At 42.8% G+C, this 20102-nt stretch overlaps 1 protein-coding gene across 1 annotated transcript in view; it reads left to right on the top strand.

Annotated features, from left to right (window-relative positions):
• llgl1 (LLGL scribble cell polarity complex component 1) overlaps positions 1–20102 on the top strand; it is a 50572-nt gene that overhangs the window by 28066 nt on the left and 2404 nt on the right. The window contains exons 7-23 of the mRNA XM_055005052.1: positions 140–275; positions 713–767; positions 5683–5837; positions 5921–6141; positions 7085–7152; positions 7574–7751; positions 9170–9274; positions 9958–10250; positions 10582–10732; positions 11466–11604; positions 11772–12085; positions 12169–12360; positions 12476–12548; positions 14070–14184; positions 14883–14947; positions 18688–18823; positions 18921–19003. Coding sequence (XP_054861027.1) covers positions 140–275; positions 713–767; positions 5683–5837; positions 5921–6141; positions 7085–7152; positions 7574–7751; positions 9170–9274; positions 9958–10250; positions 10582–10732; positions 11466–11604; positions 11772–12085; positions 12169–12360; positions 12476–12548; positions 14070–14184; positions 14883–14947; positions 18688–18823; positions 18921–18999 — 2475 coding nt within the window. The 3' untranslated portion in view covers positions 19000–19003. The remainder of the gene's footprint in view (positions 1–139; positions 276–712; positions 768–5682; positions 5838–5920; positions 6142–7084; positions 7153–7573; positions 7752–9169; positions 9275–9957; positions 10251–10581; positions 10733–11465; positions 11605–11771; positions 12086–12168; positions 12361–12475; positions 12549–14069; positions 14185–14882; positions 14948–18687; positions 18824–18920; positions 19004–20102) is intronic.

Below are 20102 nucleotides of genomic sequence, written 5' to 3'. Positions count from 1 at the left end.
ACTGCTAACGAGTTTCAATATTGACTCGGTTGGGAGTCAGTAGATTAATACTGTTGTTATTATTGAGATCCGTTAGCTTTCTGCTGCTGTGTGACCTGTTCTAATGATTGTATGTTTGCATATGTGAACCCCTCTGCAGCAGCTGGAGAGTCTCATATGGGAACGATCTGGAAACTTATTTGTCAGTTCCCATAACGATGGAGGCTACTCTGTGTGGGCTGTTACCAGCGGCAATGCCTGCAATCACCAGCCAGTGTCCTCCACCATCCCATATGGTGAGAACTGCATACATAGTACACACACACACAATTGTATTTCCTTGTAACTTTGTTTGAGACATGATAAAGAAAATTGTCATCAAGGTCTGGTGGGTGGAGTGGTGTCATCCACAAAGACTAGACATACATTGACTTAATGAAGCATGACTGCTGACATACTCTGATGCATAATGGTTCAATGATGAGAATTAGGGCTTGTCCAGTCAAGTTTCTTGTAGGAATGGTGATGAGATGATCTAGACGATGATTCAGAATATGGTTGGGAAGTTAAAGCTTTAATCACATCTGGTTTAGTTTTTTCTGCTATTATTTTTCTCCTACTTTCATCTTGACTTGGACTAAAAGGCTCTCTAGAGTTTGTAATAGTTTAGGTTAGACCAGTGTCAGACCAGTGTGTTTTTATTAATATTGCTGTTTGTGATTGTCTGTCACAGGTCCATTTCCCTGTAAAGCCATAAACAAGATTCTGTGGAGGACAACACAGACAGGGTGACTGTTTAAACCTTTATTTTTGTCTTTTCTTTCCCTATCTTTTCTATAATCATTACATCACATATTGATCAGTTACCTAGATTTTTAAATCCAAAACTTGTAATCTCCTTCCCCAAGAGACTATTTATGATGGTTCACAGTTAGCAAGTTAATAAAAAACATAATGAGGTCAACAGAAAGAAATTGGTTCCAAATTAAAAGCTCATTTATGCCCCAACAAGTGCCCAACAGGAAAAATTTTTATATACCTCGTTTCATATACCTTCATATATCCCTCGTCTATTGCGGGGAGGGGCCTGGAACGTAACCCCCGTGATGGACGTCTCCCTCGTCTATTGTGGGGGTTAAGTTCCAGACCCCCCCTGCGATAGACGAAAATCTGTGAAGTAGCAACGATATTGTAACCCTTAAATATTGGTCGACTCACCCGTCTCCAGGGCTGTGGGCCAGGCGAGTTACAATTATTTTGTGTTATTATGCTCATATCTTTTGCTGTCTTCCATGCTAAACACCCCCAGCATGACAGATTTTATTCACCACTCAGCACAACAAACACGGACCGTGTTCTTACTGACTCTCCCGCGGTGCCACAACTAAATCATCCATCCATCCATCCATCCATTTTCTTACATTAGTTTTGAGTTCTTTTGTTCAGACATAGAATGATTAGACAGATGTTGATTACCTTGCCTGACAGTTTCGGCGAGCGCTCTCGCCTTCATCAGAAGCGTTTCATTGACAGCCTGTGTCGTGTCAGCCGGCAGATTTTGACAGCCGGCATTTGTGGCACGCCCAGTAGAGTCACCAGATTCGCCGGGCCAACCACACTCACACCGTAATGGCATGTCGTGGTGAGCCCAACGGACTCAACCACCCCACCAGGCATGCCACATCCCCCGCCGCCCTATTTCCTCTGGAGTAGGGTGTCCCAGGTGTGGGAGAGCAAGAGTAAGCAAGCAAGCACGCCGCAAGAGTAAAGAGCTGGTCCACCGTTCCACGACCAAGACGGAATCCACATTGCTCCTTCTGAATCCGAAGTTTGTCATTCGGTTGGAACCTCTCTTCCAGCACCCTAAACTTTCCCGGGGAAGCTGAGAAATGTGATACCCCGGTAGTTGACACACACTCTCCGGTCCCCCTTTTTAAAAATGGGAACCACCACCCTGCTCTGCCACTCCACAGGCACCGTACCCGATGCCCACGCGACATTGTAGAGACATGTCAGCCATGACAGTTCAACAATGTCCACAGCCTTCAGTATCTCAGGGTGAATCTCATCCACACCAGGTGCCTTGCCACCAAGGAGCCTCTTGACTACCTCGGCGACCTCTGCCACGGATATGGACGAAGAGCCCCCCAAGTCTTCAGGCTCTGCCTCCTCCACGGAGGAAGCGTTTACCGGAATAAGGAGTTCCTCGAAGTGCTCTTTCAACCGCCTGACAATGTCCCCAGTACAGGTCAGCAGTTCTCCACCCTGACTGTATACAGCCTGAGGAAAGCCCTGCGTCCCTTTCCTGAGGTGTTGAACGGTTTGCCAGAACTTTCTCGACGCCAACTGAAAGTCCTTCTCCACAGCCTCCCCAAACTCCTCCCACACCCAAGTTTAAGCTTCCACAACTGTCGCAGCTGCAGCCCTTTTGGCCGACCGGTACCTGTCAGCTGCTTCAGGTGACCCCTGAGCCAGCGGGCCCGAAAAGCCTACTTTTTCAGCCTGACGGCTTCCCTCACCGCTGGTGTACACTAGCGGGTTTTTGGGTTGCTGCCACGACAGGCACCAGTGACCTTCTAACCACAATTCCTAACAGCTGCTTCAGCAGTAGAGGCTTTGAACATGGCCCATTCAGACTCAATGTCCCCAACCTCCCCCGGGATGCAGGAGAAACTCCTCCGGAGGTGGGAGTTGAAAACCCCACAGACAGGGTCCTCTGCCAGACTTTCCCAGTTCATCCTCACTACACGCTTGGGTTTATCAGGTCTGTCCGGCAGCCTTCCCCACCATCGGATCCAACTCACCACCAGATGGTGATCAGTTGACAGCTCTGGACCTCTTTTCACCCGAGTGTCCAAAACATAGCTGCAAGTCTGACAATACGACTACAAAGTCGATCATCGACCTTTGACCTAAGGTGCTCTGGTACCAAGTACACTTATGCTCCAACATGGTGTTTGTTATGGACAATCTATGACTAGCACAGAAGTCCAATATCAAAACACCACTTGGGTTCAGATCGGGCCGGCCATTCCTCCCAGTCACCCCTCTCCAGGTTTCTCCATCATTGCCCACGCGAGTGTTGAAGCCCCCCAGGAGAACTATGGAGTCCCTAGGCGGTACCCTTTCCAGGACAGCACGTAGAGACTCCAAGAAGGCCGAACACTCTGAACTGCTGTTCGGTGCATATGCACAGACAACAGTCAGAGTTTTCCCCTCTGCAACACGAAGCCGACCTTCTCGTTCTCCGGAGAGAACTCCAACAAAGTGGCGCTCAGCGGAGGGCTTGTGAGTATTTCCACGCCTGCCCGGTGCCTCTCACCTTGTGCAACTCTGGAAAAAGAGAGAGTCCAACCCCTCTCCAGGATTTTGGTTCTGGAACCCTTGCTGTGCGTGGAGTTGAGCCCAACTATATCTAGCCGGTAGCGCTCCACCTCCTGCACCAGCTCAGGTTTCTTCCCCACCAGTGAGGTGACGTTCCACATCCCCAGAGCTAGTCTGTGCTAGTAGGGGGTGGTGCGCCCTTGCGCCCGCTCCTGCCTATTGCCTGGTGGGCGTAGCCCCCCACCCCAATTTCTTTCCCTGCAAGTAGTGGGCCTATTGGGCGGTGGCCCGGTGTTTCTTCTTCAGGCTGTGCCTGACTGAGCCCCACAGGTCCCCAAGGTTCGGCCACCAGACGTGCTCTGACGAGCTCCCTCCCAGGCCTGGCTCCAGGGGAAGGCCCCGGTCTCCCTAACCCGGGCGAGGTAGCGGCTTCACCTTGATGTGTTTTCATAGGGGTCTTCTGAATCGCTCTTAGTCTGGTCTCTACACTAGGACCAATTTGCCTTGGGAGACCCTACCAGGGGCTAATGCTCCAGACAACATAGCTCCCAGGATCACAGAGACGCTCAAACCCCTCCATCGCGACAAGGTGGCGATTCGACAGGGGGACAATTAAATCAGCTGTACCAAAAACAATAAGAATGCTTCCGCTCTGGGACACAGAGCAGGGCAGTACGCAAACACAAAACAATAAAATATCTGACCAAATAATCAATGAAATAAGATCCAAGGCACAACATAAACACCAAAATAATAAACAAAATAAAGCAAATGCAAACGAACACAATCCTACACAAATCCAATGCTACAATATTTAACTCCACCAAGGAACGCGGCGGAGTTATGTCACAATCAGCATATGTTTGTCTATGAATCTATCTGTCCATGTGCAACATTAATCAAAAAGGGACTAATGGATTTGGATGAGATTTTCAGGGAAGGTCAGAAATGACACATGGACCAAGTGATTAGATTTTGGCAGTGATGCGGCTTACAGTCTGGATCCACGGATTTGTTAAGGATTTCCCATTGCAAGATATAGCAGCCAGCATGGCGTCACTGTAACTATGACAAGTGAACGCTGTGTCCATTGCCCACTGATGATCACTTGATTGCGATCCTACTACAAATTCACTGTTGCCGACTTATTGGAAATGATATAAGGAACAATTGATTAAATTGTGGGGATGTTTCCAAGTCCCATCAATTCCCGCTGCCTGCTATATATTTAGGTCAGGCGATTCGGTATCCGTACATAGTATACGCATGCATAACACGACTGTGCTCAACGCAAGGTCAGGGAATGAACAATCTTTGATGAGTACTGTGCTATCTGACTACTTTTCTTGTGGATATATATTTTAAGGCTTTATACACCCTTCCCACACACCACACATCACCGCAGAGCAACACTATGCACAGCAATAAGGCGTCTATGTGAAAAGGGCAAGGTGAGATACTGAACGCTGCTACACACAGCAGACGGACGAGACTGATGCTACGGTCGCTGAGCCAATCAGCGGCCAGCACTATGTGCTGTGCATTTTGTTTCGATTAAATATTCTTTTAATATGTTTTAATTATTATTTTTTATAATTTCTTAAATATTGTTTTAAATTTTTTTAGGCTAGAAAATGCTTATTTTACCACGAAAATATTTAAAATAATATAGACCGCAGAGGAAAAGTTTCTTTATTGTCATTGTTTTAGAAACGAGAACCTCAAGAGCCGGTAGCTATGACTGAACTGTTGTGCTGCAATGCACCATGGGAGTTTGGGGTGTAGGGGATTTAAATGTTGTTATTGTGGTTTATGTTAGTGTTTCAGTGTGTTTGTGTTTTATTGTGTTTTTGTGGTTTGGTCAGCCTCATTAGCTTGGTTAAGTGTTGTGTTGTTAGGACCGTGAGTGTATAGTGTAGTGTGTTTGATGACTTCTTGGCACATTTTTAATGTTGCCGATGTCTCTGTGTCAAAATAAAAGCATCTGGCAGTTGCATAGTACACAAAAGCCAGATGTCTGTTCTCCAGCGTCGTTCTTCAACGCAGCTTGCAACAATAATAAATACAGAAAAATATCTATACCGCAAAATTCAGCGATGTCGTGAAAAATCCGTGATACCAAATGTTATTTAAAAATCCACGATACAGTGAGACTGCAACAAGTGAACCGCGATATGGTGAGGGACCACTGTTTCACCCAGATTTTTGTATGATTGAGTTTTTGTCTTTGAATTTAAATATAAACAGAGTTTATAAATATAAAAATTGAACACAGTGATGCCTAATTATCATGACAATACTTTCTTTATTTTCTTCATATATGACAGACCATAGTTGAAAGTTTTTATCCATGACAAATCTATGTGTTTCTTCCGCCAGGTCTCCAGTGATGTTGTACAGTGGAGGGATGCCCAGAGCCAGTTATGGTGACCGCCACTGTCTGACCATCCAACAGGACAAAGAGCACGTCACCCTTGACTTCACATCTAGAGTGATTGATTTCTTCACTGTCCACAGCATAGAGCAAGAGAAAGGTGAGGATCTGACCAGCATTAAAAATATGTATCCAAGGATTAATTTCAGGAGCATCAATCCCTAATCTTGCCTCTCCTTACAGAGTTTGATGACCCATCGGCTTTAGTTGTGCTGCTAGAAGAGGAACTGGTTGTAATTGACCTCCAGACCCCCGGATGGCCCTCTCTGCCCACTCCCTATCTTGCTCCTCTTCACTCTTCAGCCATCACCTGCTCTTGCCACATCTCCAGCGTCCCTTCAAAACTCTGGGAGAGGCTCATCAACGCTGGCAAAGCACAGCAAGGCCGGCAGCAGATGCACAGGGTAAGAAGCCCAGCTTCTTACCACTGTTTGTTGGGAATTGGGTTGATAGGACTTACTGAACAGGTAGATGGTGACGGGGGAGTCACTATAAGACAATAAATTTTAAAGTATAAATATGCTCTTAAACCACTTGCTCAATAACAAAAAAAGCTCTCTTTTGTATCTTTTGGCAAGGTACTATGAGCAATGCAGCAATTTTGTGAATTGGCTGATATGTGGGTACACAGATATTCAATTACAGGAAATTCTACAGGAAATACATGTAAGTAGCTTAACCTGAGAACACATTACATTTATTGTGGCTAACCACCAGGCTGCCTGTCCGTGCAGTTCCAGGGTTTTCTTTGGCTTTCAATTTACCAAATTGCTGTTTGGATGCCAATTAAATGGTAATAGGCGAAGTGAAATTACCGAATTTTAAATTGATCTGATATCAAGGGCTATTGGTGTGTAAATGGATATAATTACTCATGACTGGAATTCGCACGCTGTCAGTTAAACAACAGGAATGTGACCATCAGCGTACTGATAGTGTGTTAACTTTATGAGCAGGTGTAGGCAGTTAAAGACTTTGCAAAGGTTTTGTCGCTTAGATCAGTTGTTTGATCAGTGGCATACTAGACTCGCGCACACACACACACACACACACACACACACACACACACACACAGCTGCTAGGTTCATAAATCATGGCTCTCTGTTTAGCTGTGTGAAATCAAACCAGAGATACTAGCACTGTAACAGAGGGAACTCAAAGGACAGAGAATTTATGCCAGAAATTTTCTGTAGGTTTTTTTTTGTTTGTTTTCCCCGTTGGGGTCATGAGAGAATGGAAGGGGTGAGAAATATTTTCGTTTAATCGAGTTAGATGCAAAAATTTCTCTTGCAGGTTTCCACACGACGGAGTCCTAACATGTTATCAATCTTTTTTCTGTTTGTGTAGAACTGGCCAATTTGTGGAGGGAAAAATCTGGCTCCTCCACCTAAACAGCAAGAGCTGCTATTGACGGGGTATCTGCAAACACCAACACTTACACGCACACATGATGGTTGTATCCAGGCTTTTATTTTCATGACTTAAATCTGATGCTTTCTAATATGTAAATTGACTAAAAACAGCATGAAAAGGATATGATATCCTGCATTAAACTGAATCTACATGCAACTTGGCAAGTGGGAAATCCGGCGACAACTGTCAGAATGTTGACAACTACAAACGTTTGGCAGAACTTTCATTGGCCAGGAGCCCAATAAAAAAGAAACTACTTATGTAAAGGAAGCACAGACGTATTAAAACCAGGAGTGAGCAATTTGATATCTCTGTTATTTTTTTAGGCAATAACAAGCAGCATCCATGGTGAAAATCAATGGTCCACAAAATACTATGCTGACACACTGAGCTAAAATGTCTTTAAATCTCGTGTGTTGCCAGGCATGAGGATGGCACTGTGCATTTCTGGGATGCGTCAGGTGTTGCTCTGACTCCAGTGTACAAACTCAGCACAGCCAATGTCTTCCACACTGACTGTGACCCTAGCGATGACCCTCAGGACCCTAGTGACGACCCCGACATGCAGCAGCAGGAGGAGGAATGGCCTCCATTCAGGAAGGTGAGAACCAAGGAGGTGAAATGATGTAAGTATAAGAGAGTTAATCTTTCCTGCTGAGTTCAGGCATGGGGTCTTGTTTTACAGGCTGTGGGAATAAAAGCAGTCTGTCTTTTGCGCGCACACACAGTTCTGTAACGCTACATATGTGATCTAATTTTCTCCTCTGATTGTTTTCATGTGTTTGGATTTCAGACAGGCCCACCCTATTGTTCTTGTTGTTAAAAACTTGACTCTGAAGAAACCAAAGTCTGATTCTGTTTTAATGGCCAGCTTTCTGTGCAAAGTTAACATTTAAATAACTGACTCACAGTTGAGAAGCAGAATTTCATGTTGAGGGAGTTTGGCAGAGCATTCTGGCTTCAGTAGACGGGAAATGGAGATTGGAGATAGGACATGAAACTAAGCTCTCAATGAAAATTTAAATGAACTGGTTCTGCCGCAAGAAATGTTTCTCAGTGATGTGAAATCAGGTGATCATGATGAGAATATATTATCTGGGATTCCTAATGGATTTAAAAGAGAATCTATAATCTGGAATGAAGCATTCAACAGAGACAAAAATAGATTAAATTATCTGTCCACACACACACACACACACACACACAAACGCATAAATATCTCTCCAAGGTCTCTTTCCCCATTTATTTCACTCTCTTCTTCCCATTTAGTCTTTAACACCACCCCCACACACAGACACACATAGTTCCTCATGTATCCTGTGGTAACAGAGCTGCATGTTCAGGAATGTGGCTCTCATATGGGATGAAGAGCCTTTCCCTTTTTTTCTGTCCTGTAATGAAAACCAGACCTATCAGCCCACTCTTTCTGTGTGCGTGTGTGTAGCTTCTCCTACTCATTGTTTTGCAGGGACACAACTCCCATGTGAGAGGGATAATGTTGGAATTCCTTCTGTGTGTGTGACACAGATGAGACATTCATGCACACATTTGCTTTGCATGTATGAGGTCTAAGTGGGGATTGTCCTGGCATTTGGTAGAGATTAAGAATAGAAAGGCTGTGACAACACTGCTTACAAGTTTACAAGAAAAGACTGAGTTTGTGAAGTCTGAATGGGGAATAAAATAACAAATACTTGTCAGAGAGGTACATTTCAGTGAACAGTCAACAGCTGGGACCTTGGTGTGCAAATGCTAGAAGCTGAAGCATCCTTGTTTCTGCTTTCTGGAATAAGTTTGCATCTTGTGTTTTTTTTGCAGTTGTGGTTGTCTGAATTTGTTTGCACCTTCATCCTATAGCTGTTCTGACTTAAACATTAAATGACTTGATATCACTGAATCATCTATTTTCTGTCATAAAACGCTGGAGAACCACGGTGTTCAACTATGAAGAAGAGGTAAAATGAAGGAAGAAGTTAATAAACCACCAGCTCCAAATAAATTTCTCTTTCCTGTGTGTAGGTGGGCTGTTTTGACCCGTACAGTGATGACCCCAGACTTGGCATCCAGAAGATCAGTTTGTGCAAATACAGCAACAAGCTGGTGGTGGCTGGAACCGCAGGGCAGGTAAAGATCATGCACAAGCAAATGTATTGAGTTCTGTCACAAGTTATGTGCAGTACTGTGCAAAAGTTTTGGACACCGAAAGCAAAGTAAGTAACTCCTGCTATTTAATTCATTAATTTAAACCCTAAATCAGATCAATATTTGCTGTTGACTTTTAAAGTAACAGAAATTCTCCTCCATGAACTTGCACACAAGTTTTGATGTATTTGGCAGGTAAGCTTGTCCTAACATCCTGGAGAATTTGAAACATTTCTTCTGTTGATATATACTGTTCTAGTGTTTTCCTTCTCTTCATGTAGTCCCAGTCTGCCTCCATGATGCTTAGATGCCGAGCTCTTTGTGGGCCACCCCATCTGTGGCAGGACTCCATGTTCCTCCTGTGCTTGAAGATAAATCTTTGTGACTCTTGCTGCGTGTTTGTTGTCATGGTCCAGAATGGATTTTGAACCAATTACGTGTCTCCCTAATGGTTTTGTGTGATAGATGAAAATCTAAACATATAATGTGTCAAAGACTTTTGCACAGTACTATAAATACAGATATGTAGAATATGAAAGTTCTTTATATAGACTGCATTTACGTGTTTTTTTAAACAAAGGATTAATCGTTTGATTAGCATAGATTACTGCCATTCAATGTATGTTGAAAATAGGGATATGATGGTTTTTGATTTTTCTCTCCAGGTGATTGTGCTGGGTTTGAGTGATGAGCCTTCAGACCACCTGGTGGACGTGTCAGTGGTTGATCTCCTGCAGGACAGGGAGGGCTTCACTTGGAAGGGCCATGACAAGCTGGAACCGCGCCTCAAACCCGCCCCCTTCCCTCCAGGCTTCCAGCCGCTGGTGCTGGTGCAGTGCCTGCCTCCGGCCTCAGTAACAGCGGTGGCGCTGCACGCTGAGTGGAACCTCATCTCCTTTGGGACAAGTCATGGATTTGGCCTTTTTGACTACCACAGACGAAATGCTGTGCTGGCCAGGTTGGAACACACAATTACAGCTCACAGTTTTTTGTTTTTTTTTGTCATTCTTTGGTGAATATGAGGCAAAGCATGGACATCTTGGGATATTAAAAATATACACAGTCCCTGCTACCTCTCCTTATATCTGCTGCCTTCTGTTTCTTTTCTGCTTGAGATGAGTTTATATGTTTGTGCATGCATGCCAGATGTGCTCTTAGGCTTTCCTTGTGTTTTGATTACATAATGTTTCATTGGGCTAGTGCCAGTATAAAGCAGCATTACACTATTTGACAAATTTACCAAATCTGATATAAAAGGCAACACTCTGCTGCCTTTTATGTTCTCATAGATGCACCCTGCACCCAAATGATTCTTTGGCAATGGAGGGTCCCTTGTCCAGAGTGAAATCCTTGAAAAAATCCCTACGACAGAGCTTTAGACGCATCCGTAAAAGCAGAGTGTCTGGAAAAAAACGCACCATCAGCACACCCACGAGCAAGGTAAGTTTGTCTCCTGCAGTTAGGGAGCCATACTGAACCCTGAAACACAACTAAACTTCTACAGTTCTACAGTTTCATTTAGCAGACGCTTTTATTCAAAGCAACGTACATCTGAGAGTGGATACAACACAAGCAAGGATCTAGTCAGGAGAAAACAACCTGGATAAGTGCCATAAAACAAGTTCGAGTCATAATAGGACCATAGGTTCTACAGGCAGTAGATGTAATAGGATTTTTTTTTTTTTTTTTTAAATAAATTAATTTTATTTATTTATTTTTACTTTTTATTTGCAGTCTGTCAAGTGTAAAGATGTTCGGTGAAGAGCTGGGTTTTTAGTATTTTCTTAAAGCCTGAGAGAGACTGTGCAGATCGAATCGAGTTTGGCAACTCGTTCCACCATCGGGGAACCACAGAAGAGTCCAGCTATCGACAGGCCCTGTTGTGGTGGTTGTATCAGCTGCCTTTTGTTTGCCGAGCATAGCGAGCGGGAGGGAATGTAGACCTGAATGAGAGGAGGGAGCTGTTTTCATTATACTTTTGAATGCAAGTGTTAGAGTTTTGAATTTTATGCGAGCAGCAACTGGAAGCCAGTGAAGCGACCTGAGCAGCGGGGTGACGTGCTGTTTTTGGTTGGTTGAAAACCAGACATGCTGCGTTCTGGATCATCTACAGAGGTATCTGTTATATTACGAGACTTCTTGTTTGTATGTTATAAATGTGTGTCACCTGTAGGTTCAAGAGGCCAATGCTGCTCTAGCAGAGCAGGAGGAAGTAGCTCCAGTACAACGAAGGATTGAGCCCCGGTCAGCAGACGACTCATTGTCTGGAGTGGTCCGATGTCTTTGCTTTGCAGACACCTTTCTGCGTGACGGTGCGTTTACTTGTCGAGGTTATGACAAAACTTGCTAGTGCAATTGTAACAATACACACTTGAGTAATTTTTATGGGAAAGGGAGAATGAGGGTTAGAAATTGACTGGTAAGCAGTATAATAAAAGATTGTGTCTGTTACCATTTCAAAATGCTGTATCTTCTTTAGGTACACACCATGGCCCCACACTATGGGCAGGCACCAACTCAGGCAGTGTGTACACTTACGCTCTGGAGGTGCCTGGTGTCGGTTCGGGACGTGTATGTGAGCGTGGCGGAACGAACGAGAGCAATCTGTGTGTGGAGGCAGTGCTGGGCAAAGAGATCCAGCTGATGCATAGAGCTCCTGTGGTGTCGATCTGTGTGTTGGATGGCAGGGGGAAACCGTTACCAGACCCGTACGAAGCCTCACAGGACCTCGCCATCACGCCAGATATGACCAGCGCTCACTCTGTCCTCATCGCCTCCGAGGAACAGCTAAAGGTAAAGGCTGAGTCAGGCATCAGCATCATAACAGAAAAGTGAATCTGGGCTTCTAGCTGTAAATCTGTCTGCTCTTTCCTCAGGTGTTCTCTCTCCCTAAAGTGAGCGCTAAGACCAAGTTCAAGCTGACGGCACATGAAGGCTGTCGGGTGAGGAAGGTGGCCCTGGTGGTCTTCAGCTCCACAGCTCAGGAGGACTACAATGAACACACACTGGTCTGTCTGACCAACCTGGGAGACATGCACCTCTTTAACATACCTGGCCTCCGACCACAGGTACGGCAACAGTTGGGTGCAAGTTTGTATTGGCTTTTCAAGTATATTCATAGTAATTCTGTAGCATAATTGGTATATTAAATAACATGACAAACTGCATTTACTGTGTCATCAGGTCCGTTATGACTGCATTCGTAAAGAAGACATCAGTGGCATTGCATCCTGTGTCTTCACCAAGAACGGACAGGGTGAGGAGAGAATGATTCACTCCTAATGAAAGAGCCTCCAAACAGTTTTACATTTAGACACTGAAAGTCACTAAAGGGTCACAATACTTTTGCATTTCCTCGCATTAACTTTTTCATTTCTTCTGATCTGTTAAGCTGTATTATGATATAATGTTATGCATTTTGCAGCAGATCACAACTGGTTGTGGTCAGAGTGGATTCGCCCTCAGCTGTGGCTGTTCAGGCAGAAATCTTTACTATAGATAACAAGAGAAGCTAGTTCATCGGCTCTCTCACTGACTGTTCCCAGAGTGGATTTAAAGTGAAACACAGTTCCTTCTACGACTCCTGGGAACTGTACTCTTGGCCATTGATACTGAAACTAGAGAGAAGCGAACGTCAGCGTGAAACTGCAAAATTGGGAATAAACCCATGTGAACAAGTATAAAAACCTCAGTGATTTTTGACTCAGATCTCACTTATTAGCCTCACATTAAAAACATAACTAAGTATTTAACATTTAAAGAACATTGCCAGAGTGCCACATATTCTCTCTCAAGCCAATGCAGAGACACAACTGCACACTTTTATTTATTTATGACTATTTTATTGCTAAGTTCAACTACAAATGAACTCAGCCGAAGGTGTGGTGAGTCAGAGGAGATGGAGGGCACATGATACGCAAATTATCAAGTCTCTGCACTCTGCTTTTGAATCAATTTTAAGATCCTGAATCCCAGCTGCTGCTCCTTCAAATTTCTTTTTTTTAAAAAATTTTTTTAATTGTCATAAATACACCACCGCCGCATGTCTCCACCTTCACAGCAGTCTTGCACTGTGTCGGGTACCCACGAGTACTAAGGTAAACTACAGGTAATTATCTTGCTCAGTACCTACTCTTTGATACATCAGGTTAATATGACGTTAATTACTCGCGAGAGCGCGGCCTTGAAAGTGACGTCATGTCAAGCATCCAGGTCAGAGAGTCAGAGGAGTGGCGTCTTGGAAAATAGGGCAGCGACTTACCGGAGAAAAGTTATTAGCTTAAGATAACTCATAATTGATTTTACAAGTTAAACAGACATTTGCAAAATATTGATGTCCAGCTAACGTTACGTAGCATATCGGTAGGTTCAGTTAATTGGGCCTGGTGCCAACTCATTGTCGCTAACATGAATAAACTATTGATAGCATTAAGCTAATATCTACACACCATGTATGAATAACTGCTGACTGCATTTTCAGATGAGCTTGTTCAAATATTTTTTTTTTATTAAAATTTTAACATTCAACCATTAAAAAAACATTTTCAACTGGCCATTCAATACATAGGTTGTACAAGGAAAATCTGCAGTCAAGTGTCATTTGTTTACGTTGCCATGGCTCCCGGGAGCCTGTCGCCGCTGCTGAAAAAAATCCTAGAGGAAGCACTGTCCTGTTATTAGTTTCTAAAACTTAAAATGATGTTTCATCAAGACAAAATTCAGAGAGGCTGTTCAGAACAATAATGGGTTGAGTCTGCTGTTCATGTGTTCTCCACAGGGTTTTACCTGATCTCTCCTTCAGAGTACGAAAGGTTTTCTTTGTCTGCTAAGGTTCTCACTGAACCGCTCTGCTCTATTCAACTGGACCGACCACTAGAGCCCTCACCTGCCAGGTAACACACACAATGAAATATAAAATATTTGAAATATGAAAAAAAAAGTTTTAATAGGACACCTCTTGGTTTCAGTGCAGTGATTGTGGTTAGCTGCTTTCTCTCAACCTGGTTCAAGAAAGCAGCAACACTGAACGATGTATTCGTTGACTACTACATGGAAACCTAGTGTGAATGAACCTAGTGTGAATGAACAGCAGATTGCAGATCAGTTTGTTTAAATCTTACCTGAAGAAATCTTACGAACCTACATAACAGATACTTCTTGGTTTGAGTAGCAAGAAAGGTAATAGTATTAAATTTGGGTTGGACAATAAATAATAATAATTGTCCAATAATAAAAATCCTCTATCACAATATCAAAATATATTTTGATATAGTATTTTGAGGAAAATTATTTGATAAATTCTTAATAGTTAAAATAAATCAGAAACCAAAATGTCTGCTGTGGATAATCCAGCAAAAATAATTATTGAAATGTTTACAAATGCGTTACTGATTTGCAGTGATTTTCCAGGACCCAGTGTGAGTCTATCAGAGACCTTCGGTGGTCTCTGGACCCTCAGCATAAAACCACTAAATCTACTGTTCACACTGCTTCCTTCTGGTTACCACCAAAAAAATGCTACATTTAGTGTTATTGCTTTATTATTCATCCGTCTGTTGCCAGTGTAAATGGTGTGTACTTGTCTCCACAGTGATGGTACCATGACGCAGCCACAGGCCAACGGAACCCACAAAAACCAGATGGGTCAGGCTGAGGGTAGGTCTGAACACACATACGCACTTTCTTGTCTTCTCGCTTTTCTCTCCCTGCGTATTCTCCATCTTCATCACTCCCTTTTCTTCTTCTTCTCTCGCTGAACCTCTTAAAACCCTGCCCAGCACCTCCTCTCCTGGCAGGAAACAGTGGTTGTTGTGGAGGCCAGTCAGCCTTTCACCTGGCACTCAGTTAATAACAACTTTCCTTGCAGCCAGAATGTTTTAATGTCTCTTTCTATTTAGAAATAAGTAATAAGGCACTCACTGTCAGAAAAATAAAATTGATTGGCTTTCTATCTGTCTAGTAGGCTATAACCTTCAAAATATTTGAGTATTCACAAACAGATACAGTGGTCCCTCGCCATATCACGGCTCACTTTTCGCGGTGTCACTGTATCGTGGATTTTTAAATTGCATTTGGTATTGTGGATGATTCACTGTATCGCGGAACTTTGGGGTATAGATATTTTACTAATTTTTTATTTATTGTGGCGAGCTGCGTTGAAGAATGGCGCTAGAGAATAGATATCTGCCTTGTATGAACTATGCAACTGCCAGAAGCTTTTGTTTTGGCACAGAAACATCGGCAATACTAAACATGTGGCAGGAAGTCATCAAAGATACTACACTTCACACTCACAGTCCTAACAACATACCACTTAACCAAACTAACTAGGCTGACGAAACCACAAAAACACAATAAAACACAAACACTAATAACACTTAGAGTTAACATAAACAACAGTAATGACATTTAAACCCCCAACACCCAGAACTCCCATGGTGCATTGCAGCACAACAGTTCAGTCATAGCTACCGGCTCTGTGATTTCTCTGTTATTTTAAATATTTTTGTGGTAAAATAAGCATTTTGTAGCCTAAGAAAAAATATGTAAAAAATAATAATTAAGAATATTTAATCCAACTAAAATGTGTAGCGTAGAGCGCTGGCCACTGATTGGCTCAGCGACCATAGCATCAGTCTCTTCTGTCTCCTGTGTGTAACAGGAGACAGAAGAGACTGATGCTACGCTCCCACCCCCACATTTTAATCAATTGTTCCTTGTATCATTTCTGATAAGTCTGACACGTTGGATTTGTAGTAGTATCGAAATCATGTGACCTGACCGCAGCAGGCAACTGACACAGCGTTCACTTGTTGTCAAGTGACAACAGCCGCTATATCTGGCAATGGGAAATACTTAACTAATCCGTGGATCCAGACTATAAGCCGCATCACTGCCAAAATCGAATCACTTGGTCCTTGTGTCATTTCTGACCTTCCCTGAAAATTTCATGCAAATGCGTCAGTCCGGTTTTGAGTAATGTTGCACGGGACAGACAAATTCACAGATACGGCGATCGTCACATAACTCCGCCTGCATTACTCTAACTATAACAACAAGTGAAAGCTGTGTTAGTTGCCCGCTGACGATCACATGATTGTGATCCTACTACAAATCCACTGTTGCAGACTTATCGGAATTAATATACAAGGAACAATTGATTAAATTGTGGGGATGTTTCCAAGTCCCATCAATTCCCGCTGCCTGCTATATATTTAGGTCAGGCGATTCGGTATCCGTACATAGTATACGCATGCTCACCGCAAGGTCAGGGAATGAACAATCTTTGATGAGTACTGTGCTATCTGACTACTTTTCTTGTGGATATATATTTTAAGGCTTTATACACCCTTCCCACACACCACACATCACCGCAGAGCAACACTATGCACAGCAATAAGGCGTCTATGTGAAAAGGGCAAGGTGAGATACTGAACGCTGCTACACACAGCAGACGGAGGAGACTGATGCTACTGTCGCTGAGCCAATCAGCGGCCAGCGCTGTACGCTCCACATTTTAGTTTGATTAAATATTCTTTTAATATGTTTTAATTATTATTTTTTTATATATATTTAGGGTCTGAGCACCGAATGGTGTGAAGACCCTATTGAAACCCATGGTCGTCTTCTTCTTCTTCTGCTTCTCCTCCTCCTCCTCCTTCTTCTTCTCCTCCTCATCCTCCTCCTTATTCTCCTCCTCCTTCTTATTCTTCTCTTTCTTCTTCTCCTCCTTGAAGCGCAAATTTAGCGGCCTAAAGATACTTGAAAACGCTTGAAACTTTGCATGCACATCAGGACCGGCGAAAAATTGGATATTTTAGGGGAATTGCATAGGTGTGAGCCAGAATGGCTCCATGGCACCACCTGGAAAATTTGTAACATCTACTTTAGGAGCAAGTTTCACCTACAGCTACCAAATTTGATAGGCATAAGCAGCATATCAGGCTGAACACAAAAAGTCAGTGGCAGCCATATCCTAAACCCAACAGTAAGTCTGCCATTTTGAATTCATTGTGAGAATTTTGGCAATTTTTTTTGTAAATTTTAAGAGCGAACTCCTCATAGGGGGCAACTCCTAGAGGCCTCAAATTTTACCAGTACATACAACAGGCCCGGGTGATGAAAAGTTATTATAATCATCTCCAAACGTCTAAGAGCGTGACCATGGTGTCCCTTGGAATTCTGATCCTTCACCATGAGACATAAACTGCCGTCTAATCACCCTCTGCATGCTCCAATTTGACTCAGATTTTGCGTTTAGTCAGAGCCCTGCCCTGATCACATCCAAATGCCAACATACATACCCAAAGTGCTCCATAGCGCCCCCTGCAGCATTTCAATAAATAACCCCCGCAGCAAGTTTAACATAGAGCTATGAAATTTGGTATACATATGTAACTAACACATCAGGGCAAACAAAAAAGTCTCTTGGAGCCATCCTCTAAATCCAACAGGAAGTCGGCCATTTTGAATTAAATGTCAGATTTTTGATGTTTTTGTCATTTTCAGTGGTTAATTCCTCACAGGCAGTAACTCCAAAACACCTGAAATTTGGACAGTATATACAACACGCTGTAAGGTTGAAGATTTGTGAAAATCATACACAAAAGTCGAAGGACATGGCCATGGTGGCCTGCTGAACTTTGATCCTTCGCCATGAAAGAAAGTGCTGTATAAATCCCCTGTACATTCTGCGATCTGCCTCAAACCTTTACATGATTGGTCACAGTTCTGCCCTGATCACATCCATATGCCGATATCCATTCACAGTGATAGCGCCACCTGCTGGAGAGGAAATGACGTTTTACACTTTGATGTACTGTTGTTAGCCGATTGCCCATATTCATGTTCATTATTGTCTCATCCTCTTTACACTGGCTCCCAGTGTTTCAACCTTGACAAACTGGTTCCTGGTATGTTTTATCCTCTTTCTACTGGATAGCTGTATGTTTCAGTCTATTTAAACCGACTCCAAGTATGTTTTGCTCTTGTTATATTGGCTCCCAGTATGTTTCAACCTCTTTCCACTGACGTCAGTATATTTTGTCCTCATTTTTAAACGCCAAGTTGAGCTTTACTATTTTTCTAAGACTTGTCTGTGTCATTTTGCCTCCTTATAATAATTGGTTTGAGGTGAATCATTTTGTGTCCTCAAAGTGCTCTTGATTTGTTACATTTAAGCACCTGATGTATTGGTAACCTGAAGTTGACATCTTAAAGATATGACAGCTTAAGTTGGATAACCAAACTGCAAAAACAAACACCTGTGTTTAGTTTTATTCACTCATACAGCCTAATGGAAAAACTTTCAATTATTTGTCCAACAACACACAACAGTATCAGTTTCCAAAATTTTGCAAAACCTTCACCCTACAGCTCTGACTTTTCCCTCACAGGGCAAACAGAGGAGGTTCCAAGTACCCTGTCCTCCCCCATTCTGGACACCCCGCTGGACTCCCCCCTGAGCTGTGCCGACCTCACCCTCGATTCAACCGGAGAACTCACTGTGGAGGATGTCAGGGATTTCCTAACGTAGGCACACACAGTATAGGCTGTTTAAATGGTATTATTAGTTTTCTAATTTTTTTAAAAGACAAGAATCAATTTAATTTGTGTATTTGTCATACAGAACTGTAGATGAGGCAGAAAACAATCTAAAGAACATCAAAGAAGAGGAAGGACGCTCACCTGGCATCCTCATCAACTGAAAAGGTGAGAAACACACACAGATCATTTGCTTGCTCATTACTTTACTGTAAACTCACATTTGGTCTTGCAGTTATACAAAACCTAACAGTATGTGCAGATGTTTGAGCTTATACTTACTCAGACACAACAGTGGGTGTATGAGAGCTACACACACACACATGCACACACACACACACACACACACACACACACACTGAGACACCTGTTTCTAATGGAGCTGGTCCAGAGTGTGCACACTTCAAAAACTTGTTCTCCCTGAGTGCTGCATTCCAATAACAAACCCTACTCACTGTTTTCCCTCTACTCTCAATCTCTGCAAAGCCAATGGAGCTAAAACCATCGACTGAACACACAGTATGTTTTCATTCTTTTTGTGCAGTATTTGGACCTGGGTCAGTTTGTGTAACCTTTTTGCGCACTGTACCAATTCCATTTATCCACCTTACACTTTGCAAATCAGAAATGAAGCAGTCGTAACTTTTACTGAGGCTTCAATACACCACTACTACTAGTGCCGCTGCAGCCAACACACCCTCCTTTGTTTGTAGAGGAGAAATCAGAGATATACAGATGAGGTCAGTTGAATCTGGCAAAAGAAATCAAAGTTTAAACTTGTTTTGGTAATTACAAGAATTAATTTATAATCAGCAAAGCTATTCAGTGACGTTACTCTCCGCTGATAAATCAGGAGATGATTGTTGATGTGATTTGTCAACACATCTGTTTCTCTCTGCTCCCCTCTAGTGGGTGCCATTTAGGAATACAGATAATACACCCAGAGCCACACTGAACAAAATATCACATTTAATTTATCCATAATGAATAATAATAATATGCATTTTAAATATGTAATTAGTATGATAAAACCTTAATAGGTCTGGTACTTGAATTATTTTTGTCAGTTTTTATGAGCCTAAAAAAACACAAAAGTGCAAAAATCATTCTGAAGTTGATCCTTTAGTCTAAATGTAACAGAACCCAAAGATAGTCACTTTACTTTGTCAGAGTATGTACGAGCAGCAAACCCTTATGAAACCAATACCAGACATTGTTTGATTACTTTAAAATGATCGTCACTTAATCTTCTTCTGATGCCAAATTG

This window comes from Amphiprion ocellaris, chromosome 19 (genome assembly GCF_022539595.1).
Source record: "Amphiprion ocellaris isolate individual 3 ecotype Okinawa chromosome 19, ASM2253959v1, whole genome shotgun sequence".
NCBI lineage: Eukaryota > Metazoa > Chordata > Actinopteri > Pomacentridae > Amphiprion > Amphiprion ocellaris.
Note: the sequence above shows the minus strand (reverse complement) of the source record. Positions and strands in the feature narration are given on the sequence as shown.